Source organism: Gavia stellata, chromosome 18 (genome assembly GCF_030936135.1).
Source record: "Gavia stellata isolate bGavSte3 chromosome 18, bGavSte3.hap2, whole genome shotgun sequence".
Taxonomy (NCBI): Eukaryota; Metazoa; Chordata; class Aves; order Gaviiformes; family Gaviidae; genus Gavia; species Gavia stellata.
In genome coordinates this window covers 337,663-351,631 of record NC_082611.1, presented here as the reverse complement: position 1 = coordinate 351,631, position 13,969 = coordinate 337,663, and the positions used below count along the sequence as shown (strand labels likewise).

Sequence of the window (13,969 nt, the reverse complement as noted above, 5' to 3'; positions counted from 1 at the left end):
TAAAGCTGATACTGGCAGACTGTTATTCAGGCTGTGCTTTGCCCGCTTCTGTTTTCCCCTTCTCTGGCACTAGACCCGTGTACGTGACTGACTTGATGGATCCTGACTGTAATGTTACATTACCACTGCAACATTGCAGCTGGGTATGGAAAGTTCTGCTCCTTATACACTGTAGGATTTGGGCATGGAAGCACCGCAATGCTTGTGTGCCTTTGCTTCCAGAGTTGCCCCTTCAAGCACAGTGCAGCAACAGGCTGTGGAGGAGGTACAGGACAGGGCAGCTCAGGGATGCCTCAGGTGTCTGAGCGTAGCTGGGCAGAGGCCTTGAATGGAAGCAGTCACCTCACATTCAGACAAGGCTAGGAAGTAGCTTTACGTCACTTAGAGAGGTCCTTGGTTGGCCTTTTTTATATGAATGCTGCAAAAACATACTTTTATATTCAGCAGATTACTTGGCCTTTTAAATGTTGACCCTTTAGCAGAAATTCCTCAGTTTCTCCATCACTAATGAGTAATTGCAAATGCAGCTACTTTAACTTGATCTGATAATCTGAGCAGTTTTTCATTGGTTCTTGAGATTATCTTTAAAATCGGGCACAGTAAGCTCTGCTTTATTATGCCACTGCTGCTACTGCTGATCATCAAACCACACAGCCTAAACTACCAAGGGACAGAAGCAGTGCGAAAAGCAAAGTTTCCTTTGAGCTGGTAAGACAGTTTAATGTATTTCTGTGCTATGCATGCCAGTAAATAATTATAGGATACACCTACTGAACTAAGATATTGAAAAATAATTTCTTTACCTAAATGTGGAATTCTATATTGTTTCTTGTAGTAGGAACCTAGAACAATAAAACCACCAGAAGGATTTTTGCACTTTTATTCTGCTAGATTGCTGAGCACAAAACCACACTATTGCATTAATTCTGATATGGATTGTGCCAGAAGGAAGGACCATCTTAAACAAATGGTTTTTATGTACTCCTCTCTGACTGAAACATATGAATGTAAACGAATCCCGCCAAAATAGCCTTCAGTGTTTGGGGCTTTGCAGACAAAAAATATGGGTTTTTTAATGTATGTGTGGATATATATATGTGTGTGTGTGTATATATATGTATGAATATTTCTTTATTGCAGTAGTCACCCTTTGTAGCGGCTTTTTTCAGCCTCTGGGATCCAAGTGTGTCAAATCTAAAAGTAGATAGCTGTTTGTGAGCATCAGATCGTGGAAAAACAGCTCTCCAAAGATGAAGGGAGAAAAAGACTAGTTATACGGGGTTCTCTCTGATAATCTGTGCAGATGAGGAAATCCTACTACTTATTCCTTATTCTCCAGCAGTTTGCATGCTGATCATGTGACTCTACTGTGTGCACTTGACGTGTTTCTGTCAGACATCTACTTAGAGGCCTAGGTATTCGGGAGGTAGATAATCTATGATTAATTTTTCTTACAGGACCTCCAAAACATTTGATTGTAGGCAGGGATGATCAAAGGAGTGCCCATGATAAAGAGTCACACTTAATAGCATGATGGATCGCTCTGGAGAACATGCATTTGGGGCTAACCTTAATGGATGGAGGGATGTGCGTGTTGGTACAGACACACTATTGCCTGTCACTGTTGTACTTCATAGGTGCAAGTCAGTATCCTGCCTTTCTTTAGTGCCTGTTGGTGCTGCCTCTGGAAGAGATTGAAGCAAAGGAAGGGATTATGGCCAAGGGAGAGCAGGTCATTTATGACTAATTGCTAAGATGTAAGGAAAGGAAATAGAGTGTTCAAGGGTCCAGGTCTGCTGTGCCCACTTCCACTGTGCACCACATTGTATCTTCCTGTGGGAGGGAGAGCGAGCAGAGCACGTTTTGGAAAAGCTCAGAGCCTGAAGCTTCTGACTTCCTCTAAGATTTAGGTGAGCACAGTAGATCATATGAGTGAGCTGCAACAAGAAAAATTGCACTGACAAAACAATCTACTCTACATAAAAGTTGATGGCAGAGGCAGGATAGAACCTAGGAGTCCTGGGTGTCTGCTATGGGTTGGCATATAATACCACTACATGTATCAAAGGGTATTTAAGCATGTTGAAGAATCTTATGCATGTATCTCCACATGAAATCCTTGCTCATGGTCTTGTATGACACTTCAATTTCATGTGTTATCAGGCCTTTGTAAAGCTGATCTTGTCTTACTTGTATTCATCCAAAGGTCGGAGATGTAAAGGTCCTTTTTTGTGTCTGTCACTTTGAAGCCATTACATTTCTCTGCACGATTCTTCTATCTCCTTTTCTCTATCACATCAAACATAAGCTTCTTGTCCCCACTTTCAAAGTCACTGATGGCCTCTCTTTGTCCTCTTGTCATCTCTTACTTCCATATCAAGAAGTCAACTCTTTCTATGATGCCAGCTTCCACCTCCCACTAGATCATCAAATCATCTCCTCCTAACCTTCCTCCATGCTACTGCTTACACACTGAAAGTGCTGCCTACAATTCTCTTGAGCTACTTTAACCTCATTCTTCAAGTCTGTCCTTAAAGCTCCACTTTGCTGAGTTGCTAAAACCCAGACTGTAGCTAGGCTATCCACATGCTGAGGCTGTGCTGTCACCTTCTATTACTTCCCCTCTCAGTGGTATCTATCAAGTAATTTATTTTACCCTATAAATTCTTAAAAGCAAAGGCCATCTTTTTATTGTGTGTTCTACTGGACCCTGAATGTCGTGGTTAGCCAGAACTTTGAATATGGATTTCTGGTAATACAAACAAATAGATCAATAACAGTCAATCACTCGTCTTTCAGTTGGTAAGCAGTTGAGAGCATTTGGAAAATCTGGTTTGTACAAATTCTGGTTAAAATGACTTGAAATAAATTTTGCAAAATGGAAGGGAAAGGCATGGCTGCAAGGCCTCATTTCCTTGAGCAGATAACAGGTAGGAGAACTCTGCCCCGGAACCACATAGTAAGGATAGAAACACCATTGCAAACAGCTTGAGACCACCTGGGAACTCGAGGTCACCAGTCAGCTTCTGGCGCTGAACCGACACCTGGATTGGTGGCAGCATACCTGGTGTATCGCTTCAGGGCTTTCAGACATTCGGTCTCTTTCTTTCCTGCAGAGTGACGGTGGTTCTTCTCCCTTCCTCTGACACCTCCTACACCTACAGTTTTCACAAGGCTTTTCTGCGTTCACCCACAACTCAGCAGTGTTGCAGAAACTGGGCGTTAGAACAAAAAAACAAGCATCAAGTAGCCTGGCTAGGAAGCTGATTTGTCTTCCAGTGCCCAGCTGCTGTAACACTGCCCTTGCTGCTAGCACCGGACATACGGCATACCAACGAGATGTTGCCTTGCAATGGTGCTGGCACTTTAATTGGTTTCTGCTTGGTTCCTGGCTTGATAATCAGCTTCTTGCTTTCCTCCTGCTGCAGAAAGAACTGGCAGTGTTCAGAGATGATGGTCACTGGGAGGAATGATGAACGCCTGCTATGTCACCAAGAATCCCTTCACCCATCCATTCTCACTGAAATGGAAATGTGCTTTTGCACTTCCCTCATTTTTGTCCCATTCTGTGGCTGTCAGCTGTCCAGCACCAAGAGGAGCTGAGGTTTGAATTGACCATGTCCATTTTGCTACATGGCCTATCAAAACCTTCTTATTGACCTACATAAGAGGAAGAGAATTTCACCAAAGCAGTCATTTTCTTCTGGGACTTGCCAAGACAGTTCATCTGTGGTCAGGCTGGGCTATCATCAGCTCAACCTGCCTTAGGGTAATGTGGCAATTCTTTTCCCACAGCTGAGTGACTTGAACCAGGGGGGAAGCGCAATGAGTATGAAAGATGAGAAAATGCATCGGAGCATCTCTAGGATTCTAGCAAAGTTTGCAGCTGTTTTTTTGCAAGGCCAAATGCTTTGCAAGCGTCAGCAGACATTACTCAAATGACCTCATTAGTATGTCTCTATGCTTGCAATCAGTATTTCCCCTGAACACTATAAAATGTACAATTATTTCCTTTCTTAAGTGGGAAGTGCCTGGCAGTTACTAAGAAGTGATAGGACCTGTTTGTGAACCAGCTTTTTAGGATGTACTACGGGTTTACCTTTGCAAGGCTGAGGATTGCCAACGTTAAGAGGAGAACATTATCATGATCACTTTAGGACAGACAACTATAATTAAGTCCTGCATCAATTTCATGACTTTGTCTGAGATAAGGATTATTTTTTTTTAAGATACCTAACCAAGATTCATAGACTACAAGTCTTGGATCATAATGTTTAGGCAAGAGGTTCCAGCAATAAAAGTAGTTCACCTTTATACAAATTCTGCAGTTTATTTCTGTCTAATTGTATCTACCTTCAGTGTCCAACTACTGGATTCTTTCCATCTTTCTCTAGTAGCTTAAAAAAAAAGAAAAATACTTTTCTCCTACCTGAAATCTTCTTCCAATGTAAGATAGTTATGGCTGGTGTGAAATTACTACTTAGCCTTTCCTTTGGTTACATTAAAGAGATTTAGTTGGTCTTCAGTTGTTCATTTCTGAGGAAAGTTATCCAGGATTAAACCATTCTTATAGCCCTTTTCAGAACTATTTTCATCTTTTCAGCAACTTTAAAGTGTGGATCCCAACAGAAGAAATGAACTAATAATGGTGTTACAGATGCTACATGTAGCTGCAATAACATTTCATTTAATTGATATTCATCCGCAGTCTGTGTGTTAGCCCCTTTAATTGCATTAATGTACTGCAGAACCTCGTTCAGCAGGTTATGTGCTATTTCCCCAAATAATTTTCTGATAAGCTGTTCAGAATTCAGTGTTCCACAACCTATTTATGACTAACATTCATGGCTTCTAACACACAAATTTGCATTTAAACATGCTCTATTTGTTTCCAGGTGAGCTAGAGAGCCAGGAAATGTCTGACATGTTTCAAACACTGCAGAACTGAACAAAGAACTTCTTGTGGTGGGGAGGGGGGGAGAGTTTATCAAATTAGTAGCAATTACCTGGAAATATTCTGTCCTGGTTTAGTTATCGTGACCTATGTTTGTTTGTTTGTGTGCCTGAACAAGTTCTTGTAAGCACATGTATAATTCTACTTAATGCAGCTCTCTCTATTTCATATTTAGTCAGTCTTACTGTATTTATCACAGGGATCATATGCAACCCTGATTAGAATGATAAGCAGGAGAGAATTCATGCCTCCCAGCCTCCCTCAGCTAAAATGAGCTAATGGTGACATTTCCTCTCAACAACCCCCACTCTGAAGAAGGTCTGTAGCAAAACAGGATATTTACAAAAAAACCGTAAATGAAGAAGTGGTGAAGTGGAAGCCAGAAAGATTCCTTTTCTTTTGATCAGTTTCTGAAACCTTGTAATTATTTTACTATGTAATTCAGAAAAGGGACACTGTAAGCAGGCATAGTTACAGGAAAGAGGTTGATACATGCGTGCTGCTGTCCAGCTTTGTGAAATCTGGACTGGAAGGATACTCTTGATCATGGAGTCCAGCTCCTGCTACTGTAGCCATCAGGTCATTTAATCCCTTCAGGAAAACAATCCTAATGATTGAAATATCACAATCCTTGCTGAGAATAGGCTCTTTCTCACTCACTCCTATTCAAGACTACTTCAGACCCTTTGTTGGTTAGAAACCATGATCTTATTCTATAGCCAGGTTGTACCTATTTAGTCTTGAGCTAATGTTGTACTTAGTGTTTCTCCTATCCTGACACTTCTCTCCCCCTTTTCCCCAGCTGCTTCTGAAAGAAAGATTATAACCCCTGGCAAATTTTGGTTGTTTTTTTTTCTTTTTTGCAATAACTAAGCCAAACTCTGTCAAGACAGAACATTCACACAGCCTTTCGTTACCCCAGCCCTAGAGCTCAGTTCAGTGTCCATGCTGGGCAAGCAGTGCAAACAGTGTTCCTCCAATATTTTTTGAATTTTTCAAGTAACTGTTTTTGTCTATACTTGTCAGTGGTCTCTGTCTACAAACTCACTCCATGTTTTCTGGGTTCCAGGCTGAGTCATGGGTACCTTAGAGCAGCACACTACCTGCAGAGGTGCTGGGCTTGTTTGCTGCGTTAAGGTAATGGCAAATATTGCAAATTGGAAGCATCTTAAAAAAAACCCCATATATTGCTGAGTAGATCGGGTCAGGATTCTTCATATTAAACTTTGTTTGCTGGAAAATCATCAAACCAGAAACTTTTTTATGCAAAAGTATCATTTTAAATGAAAACTTTATCAGGAAAGAATTCACAGAATGGAATTTCTCGTTAAAAAGAAAGAGAGGGAGTCCAGCATAACCTTGTAAAGAGATAGTGTTCCATCTGAAGATACACTTCAAATATGTTTACGCAACCCTTTAGGAAATAGGGGTAATGACTAGGCCCTAAGTATTCTATACCCCTGATGAGTGCTTTGACCAGGAGCGTATCAGCTATTCTCTCTGTTTCTGTCTTTTGGAGTTATTTTTTTACAGTAAGGAAATACTTATAGCAAGGTAATATGATCCCAAGATTCCCACACTGCAGATGAGCAACTTGGTTATCTGCCTGGAATTGTAGCTTCTTGGGTATGTGTGTTTGTGTGTCTGAGAGAGGGAAAACTCTGGTAGGTCTTAGTTTTGTTCAGATATGAAATGGGTGAATTTCTAAAACAAAAAAATCTGTAGGCTAGAACACCCATTTCTATGCCAGCTTTTGTTCCTGAACTCAAATCCTTTTACACTATCTCAGGACAACTCCAAATGGCTTGAAGAAAAGCTGCCTCAAAAGTTTTGTGACACCAGCAGGTCAAGCAAGTGATCCTCTAGCGAAGAGAAAGGGGAGGCACAGAAGACCAGTTATTTGACTCCCTCAAGGAAAAAAGAATCATCATTAAAGGCAGGCAGCAGTGTCTGTGGTGTAGATGGCTTTCAGCAGGTGACTACTGCTCATGGACCAGCTCATGAAAGAAAAATCTATGGAAGCCTTGAATATGCAGAAATTACATCTGCTCCAGGCGGCTCCTGAGCTGCAAATGTTTGGAGGCTGAGAATGTTCTCAGAGAACATCTATGCTTCTTCTATTGCTACGGTTTTCTCTAAGCATCTGGTTTTGGTTACTGTCAGAAACAGGATACAGAGAAACATGAACATTTGTTCCAACCCACTGTGGCTCTCTGCTGCTCTTAAATTGTCATAAACCAGATGCCAAAAAATGCAGGAAGAAGGAAAGATGGAACACCCCCCCCCCACCCCTGATCAAATGGCAGGAATTAAAGATTTCCTTTCAGGCAGATGGTGCTTTAGGTTCCTCTGCAAAGTGCTGTTTACTGCCATGAGAAGAACAGTTCCTATAGAAGAAATGCTATAGCTGAGTTAGTGCCCTGTCTGACAGAGTCAAGGTCAGCTTGTGCCACGGCTGGCAGAAGCATGTAGCTAAAGCTTCAACCTGCTGGTACAAATACTGACAAAACTGCTTCTAACAATTGTATTTTAGATACTGTCTGGAATGGGAAGAGATGAGCGGCAGCTGGGCCTCCAGCTGTGCATCACTGCTCTGCTGCTCTTTGGTGGAGGAAGAGGGAGAGGTAAGAGGAGATCTGGAATAGGTCCACTGTGGGAAGAGAGACACATGCATGTGCTCGTTTTTCATTCACAGACCCTAAAGTATGCAACACAAGATCTTGTGACTGTCCTTTCCCAAGTCCCAGGACCCGGTACAGCTGGCTGGCAATGCCCGGCTCAGGAAACTGAGCATATACAGGACAAACTGGGCAGCAGAAAAAACATAGCCGCTGCCCAAGGTCCCTGCCCTAAGATCTTACACTCATCTCATGTAGTGAAGTGCGGTACAAGAGAAGAAGAACATCCTGAGGAAAGGCATCATGAGGAAGGGCAGATAAGGTGTCAGTAAAGGAAGCACTAGCAAATAATGCATTTGATGTACTGAGCAAGGCCTCATCAGGTGATACACAAACGCAGCTCTGGTCTCCTTCCTCCGCAGAGCTCCCTGGCAGCCTGAGCTGCCTGAATAACTACGTGACTACTGTGAACTGCATGTGGGCAACGGAGGAGCGCGTGGGCGATGGACCTTTCCACTTGCATTTCACCAAGTAAGAGCTGCACACTGAGAGCTGTCTGTGCAGCCCTGGCCCCAGCACGGGCAGGACAGCGCAGAGGAGCAGAGACAGGGCCTGGCCGTGGGCTTTGCTCCCTCCGCAGCAGGAGACCTGTGGCACAGCTAGCTCTGCCACCTCATCGTCCCGTACCTGCGCTGCCTCGGAAGCTGCTCCCTTCACACCCTTTTGTGGGCCCACAGCCTTGGGGGGTGCAGCAGAGGTCCAGCACACGCGGCTGCATGACCTCATGGTGGCTCAGGGCAGTCCATCTGTCCAGTGTCCGCTTCTGGCAAGGGCCTCTCAGCACAGACAGCCTTCCCATCCCAGCCACCACCCCCATGATCTGGGGACTTCCAGAGCCCATCCTAGGTGAAGCTGCCTAATCAATTTCAAATCACTTCTTGTCTTGTTGCATAGAAATTAAACCCCTAGTTGTTTAATCTGAATTAGTTAATGTAAATACACAAAAGGATTTTGAAAGTTCAGTGAGTTACAAGCTTTAATAACAGATCTAGAATATTATGTGAATAATTTTCCTTCTAACAGAAGAAATCAGGTGAATAGTTTGCTAGGTGATAGGATAATAAGCATTGTGATATGCTAATTTGAGATGAATGTGTTTAGATTGTGTAATAACATTGTCTTGACTACCAATAACTAGTGAACTGTTACAGAAGGGTAAGACATGCTGACATTAGATGCCTCACATATTCTGGTAAGGTTAAGTCAAAAAATAGCCTAACTCTTAATGATAATGGATTTTAAATCTATGAAAAAATGCCAAGCTGATAACTGGGATACCACAGTTTTATTGTGGGGTCACATGCAACATGAAAAATCTGCTAATAAATGGCTACATTAGATAATTTAGTAATAGAAGACTATTCTTTGGAGCTGTTTCCTCAAGATGATGTTTTCTGCCATTCATCCTGTTACGCTGTGCTGAAGCTTGTGAATATTTAAAAAAAAAAACCAACAACCAACAAACCAACCTCTCACTTGTTTTGCTGTCAGTACTGGTCTGTTAATAGTGAAAGAGGCTTTAATGTACAACCTGTTAGCTCTGTGCTGTGCACTTGTAACTATCTGTCCACCCACTCCTACCCCCCTACACCAGCGGCTTCCCTGGGGGCAACACATAGCAGCCCTCTCACTTTCTGAGGGAGCAGGGGACAGGTCCTGGGTTCTGCGTGCAGTTCCAGGGAGGTTTGGTGCTCTCAGCAGTGAGGTTATGAAGGTGTCTCCTTCCTCTTTCTTCAGCCCTGCCATCCAGCCAGCTTTAGCATTGCTTTCTCTGCTGTCTGCACTAGACAGGTTCATGTTCTTCCAGAACATGGTGCTGTGCTAAGCTGCCACCCATCTTCCATAAACTGAAAAGCACTTAATCGTATGACTTAAAAGAAACTTTCAGCCCTTTTATTCTTCTAGCCTCTGGTCAAAGGGCCACAACGCCAGCTGCAAACTGACTGCCAGAGAGAGCACACAGAATGAGTACCACTGCACAATCCATTTAGCCAGCCAAATCTTGGAAACAGATGGTTATAGAGTCTCCCTCCAAGGCAACTTCTTTGGACATAATCACACGTACATTACCTTTCCAGAGTACAATCCCCGCAAGCACAGTAAGTATGAACCAGGGCAGCTGTGGGCTGCGGCTCTGCCTAGCAGCTTTGGGGTAGGTCTGATATGCTCTCCAACAAAGGGCATCTCAAAGACAGCAAGTGAAAATAGTGGAAACAAGCCAGACTGCCCATCCCTGGACAGTGCACTATGTGGACTTAATCAGTAAGGATGCAGTCCTAGTGCCTCTCCATTCTGACTTTTTCAGGACTTCAGAGAGGGCTGGCTCTGGAGCACCTTTCAAGTATACTTCTCATCTGCATCGTGTTTTCTTGTGCCATGGATAATGTACAATTGGATTGCCTCTATTGTTGTTTTTTTTTGTCTAAGAAATGAAGTCATGAGGAACCAAAGTCATGGATCTAATTCAATGTCCCATGGCCTGTACTTCAGAGAAATGCTCTTGTATTCAAAATCTCAGAGCCTGTCTGTATTAGTGGTATGTTGGAAGAGCAGAATGTGACATCTGGAGTGGTTCTTTGCTTGCAGGACTATCCCCAGGGGCTACTTGAGTTATCATTAATTTATGTCAATTCTGTAGCTGTTCTGACCTACCCTGTAAGGTAATTTGGTCTACTGCTGGTCTTAGTATCACTCTTTAGACCCGGCTTTACCTTCCAAGACTTTAGTCAGCCTAGTAGCATGCATCTTGTTCTGTGGTGTTCATGTCCCAAATATTGTGGAAAAAACCTACCTCTCTATTTGCAGTAAAACTTGATCCACCTTTGAACATCCAGAGCAACGTCACCGCCAGCAAGTGTCAGATATGGTGGAGTGTGCCTTGGTATCTCGTTGAAATTCTTCAATATGAGTTGCAGTATAAGGAGTACAGCATGTCCTGGGAGGTAACTGGATGAGGCACACACTGATACTGCCTTGCTCTTTGGGCACAATGGCTTTGCCGCTCAGCTCAGGGCCTTCTGGCCGCTGACGGTTTTAAGCTGGCCTTTCTGGTTTCCCACATCAAGGCTGAACGATTTTATAAAAAACATCAATACTGAAGATCAATAAATCTTTTTCTCCTGAACCCTGCATTCAGAAGTCATCCATCATCACGCAGGCACTCTTCTTGCATCCAAGAAAAGAGGACTGGGAAAAGAAAAGGGGAAAAAAAATAGTATTTAAAAGACCATACCTTTGTCCGGCCTTGTTAACAGAAATTCTTTGTAATACTTTGCAGATCGCATTGAACAAGACACCACCCAGTTCACTGCCACAGATAGAAATTGAAGCCACAGAGCTTCGCAGTGGCGTTGCTTACATTGCACGAGTTCGCTGCAAAGTTTCTGAAAATGAGGATTCGTACCATAGTCAGTGGAGTGAGTGGAGCCAGACAACAGTGTTTCAAAGAGCAGGTACAAAGAATGTTGGTTTTACCTTAATTCATGTCTTTTCATGCCCATGTTCCAAAAAAGGAAGATACCTGGTGAAATGAAGCTTTTCAAATCAGAACTAGCTTCCTTCAAGTTTTCATAACCAAATCACTTTCTTTGAGCTCTTTAGCAGCCTGTTTCATTTGCATTGCTTGGTTATTTAGGGCTCTATCTTGACTTCAAGAGTTTTTAGCAATTATTTTTGTGCTGATTCTTTTCCTAGGTGTACCAGAACTGCCTGAAAAGATCCTAAATACCAGAACTATCCAGTTCTTGTTCATTCCTCTGAGTTTTGGCACACTACTCTATTTATTTTGGAATTGCAGGCTTTCTTCAAGGTATGTTATAGTTTTTCATTAAGTTCCCCTTGATCTTTATAGCCTGAAGAGAGTAAATCAAGTGTCCTTATATCCCTTTTGCTTCCTGTTTCTGCTGCACAGACTCAATCATTTTCAAAAGCTCTTTTGACAATCTTGGGACATGACATGTTCCCTGGCTGATGACAGTTAATGACCCACTACACAATCCTTAAGGAGACAAAAGTGCCTTTGTGGTACCCAAACTCAGCTAAAGCTCAAGGTTGAGGATGTCTTGGAGTTAAAGACATTTAAATCCATGGAAATTTTTTTTTTAAGTTTCATATAGATAAATTAAAACTGCATGTACACAGCAATCCATAAAGGTGGTTAAACCGATGTCAATGTTAAGCTACTTGTGACACACCTGGCAGTAGTCAGTATGTAAAATACCAATATAGGCAAACTACACTGACTCAGATTCAGTGTTTCTTAGATTCTGGGACCAAGTTGTACAGAGAAAAAAGAGTCTCTAGAACCTTGGTTTAACCATCCTCTGCAATTTTTTATGCTGGCAGAGCAAAGGTAAATCTCCTCTCTCTTCTTTTTCTGCCTTGACATACATTACTACGTTCCATATACATGTCACTCTTAGAGAAACAGAATACGTGATGTCCATATGATAAAATATTTTTACAGGGTAGATTCTAATAAAGGGACCAGGATGTCTGGCAGAATTTCTTCATCTAAATGTAATGAAACTAGAACTCTCTAAAACACTTCCAGAAACAGTGGTTTAGATCAAATACGTTGCTAAACAAATGCATAAATAGCTCAGTGCATATAATGAGTAATAGACTAGTATTGAGTTTGTGGCATATAGCATTCCTCAGAAACTTTTAAGACTGCGCTTCAGGCTAGAAACACTAAATGCATGCACAGGAGGCAGACAAACAATTGCATGAGATGTCAGAAGCCACGTGAAATGGGCTTCTTGTGCAATCTTTCTAACATAAGTGTGGGGCTTTCATCTAATCAGTGTGCTATATCATAGAGACAGAAATTCTGGGTTTTTTATTTTAAGTGTTGTTTTCTCACTTCAGGGCAAAAAGTCTCTCCTGCTTTAACATTCCCACGCCAGCTGCTTTCTTTCAGCCACTCTATAATTTGCACGATGGGAATTTTAAGGTAAGAAGTAAGTTTCATTTCTTTCTTATGACCCTCAGTTCATGAGGGGAGGAATTTTTTTCTGGGATTAATCATTCCAGCTCCTGAGCAGAGTTACTGACACATGGTTCTGGTCTTCCTGGGAGTTTAGAGTTTCTCAGTTTCCTGCCTCCACATACTAGCTACACCACCAGAGCTTCTGTCCAGCTTCTGTCTGCTTAGAAATAAAACCCTCCAGTCACTTACTCCCTATCCATGCTGAACATGAAAGGTGCACCCTGTCTTTGCAAAGCCAAAGCAATACAAGCAGTTTGCAGTATATTCTGGAGGTGAAATCTTGAAAATTTCTTGGGAAATCTTGTGAAACTAGCGGCTAGATTTTCTACCCTATTACTCCAACTTTGCTCAGTAGATTTGCACTAAACCTCTGGGTTATTGTGCCAAAGCCATATAGAAAGAACAGTTATTTTGCAAATTCCAACTCAAAGCAAAATGTCCTGAACTTATTGATCCTTTCACTAGGACTGGGTTGGACCTAATGAGACATGTAGCCACCTCAGAAGAGAAGAGGCCAGCAAATCGAACAAAGTGACTGCAGATGGAGTTTCTGATCCAAACACCCAAGAACTGATTTCCCAGATCTCCTTGAAACCTATGGAAAGCACAAATCTGGATGCTGCAGAAGAAAACTTTGTATTTGCCTCAGGTCCAAGCCAGCAGTATGTCCCCAGCAGGTATGTAAGAGCAGAAGAGATAGAAGTGAGGCTCGGACTATTGCTTGCACAAAACCATGCTGATGATGGACTATTGCTTGCACAAAACCATGCTGATGATACAGTTGGCCTGAAAATCTCTGAAATAATTAAAGCCAACCTTGAGAGCCCTAGCACGGGAAGGGATTATCCCTCTCACTCACAGCATGGAAAGGGTGACTTCCTTATGCTTCAGGAACCTTTAGAGATAGCAAACGTGTCCTTCAACAGTGGTGACTATTGTACCTTGTGTGACAATGATACCACAGGAGGTTTGATTCCTGCTGAACTGCTGAAGCTCTCCAACGGTAATAGTCTTGTCAAACATCAAAATGATCAGAGTGACCTTCCCTGAGGAATACTGCCTGCAAAGACCTTTGTGCTGTCTTCTCACCTCCCAGCACTGTCTTCCCAAGTGGCTTAAATGGTGATTGTGCAGACAATTACAAACATGTATCATTTTTAGGTAAATCCTCAACTTCTGTACTTCAAAAGAAGATAGTGACCGACTCCTCTGGCTAGCAAATACTACCCCTACAGGCATGGCAAGGTCTGAGTCCAGCAACATCTGCTGTCTGTCTCAGGAGGCACATGACCATGCCCTTCCCTAAATTAACCTCCTGGCAGCAGCAGAAGTCCAGCAACCCCCTAG

At 42.5% G+C, this 13,969-nt stretch overlaps 1 protein-coding gene across 1 annotated transcript; it reads left to right on the top strand.

Annotated features, from left to right (window-relative positions):
- The first annotated feature begins 7,499 nt into the window (after window positions 1-7,499).
- LOC132318658 (interleukin-9 receptor-like) lies at window positions 7,500-13,672 on the top strand. The gene is made up of 8 exons (XM_059826646.1): window positions 7,500-7,578; window positions 7,995-8,103; window positions 9,538-9,731; window positions 10,438-10,574; window positions 10,910-11,084; window positions 11,326-11,440; window positions 12,502-12,586; window positions 13,088-13,672. Exons 1-8 carry the CDS (start codon window positions 7,500-7,502, stop codon window positions 13,670-13,672), a joined length of 1,479 nt encoding a protein of 492 aa, XP_059682629.1.
- The last annotated feature ends 297 nt before the right edge of the window (window positions 13,673-13,969 follow it).

Bases quoted from the DNA above. Each gene is read 5' to 3' on its own strand.
- LOC132318658 (XM_059826646.1), top strand. From the start codon at position 7,500: ATGGGAAGAGATGAGCGGCAGCTGGGCCTCCAGCTGTGCATCACTGCT. The intron at 8,104-9,537 runs GTAAGAGCTGCA...TTATTCTTCTAG, and splicing joins TTCCACTTGCATTTCACCAA to CCTCTGGTCAAAGGGCCACA. The intron at 12,587-13,087 runs GTAAGAAGTAAG...TCCTTTCACTAG, and splicing joins TGCACGATGGGAATTTTAAG to GACTGGGTTGGACCTAATGA.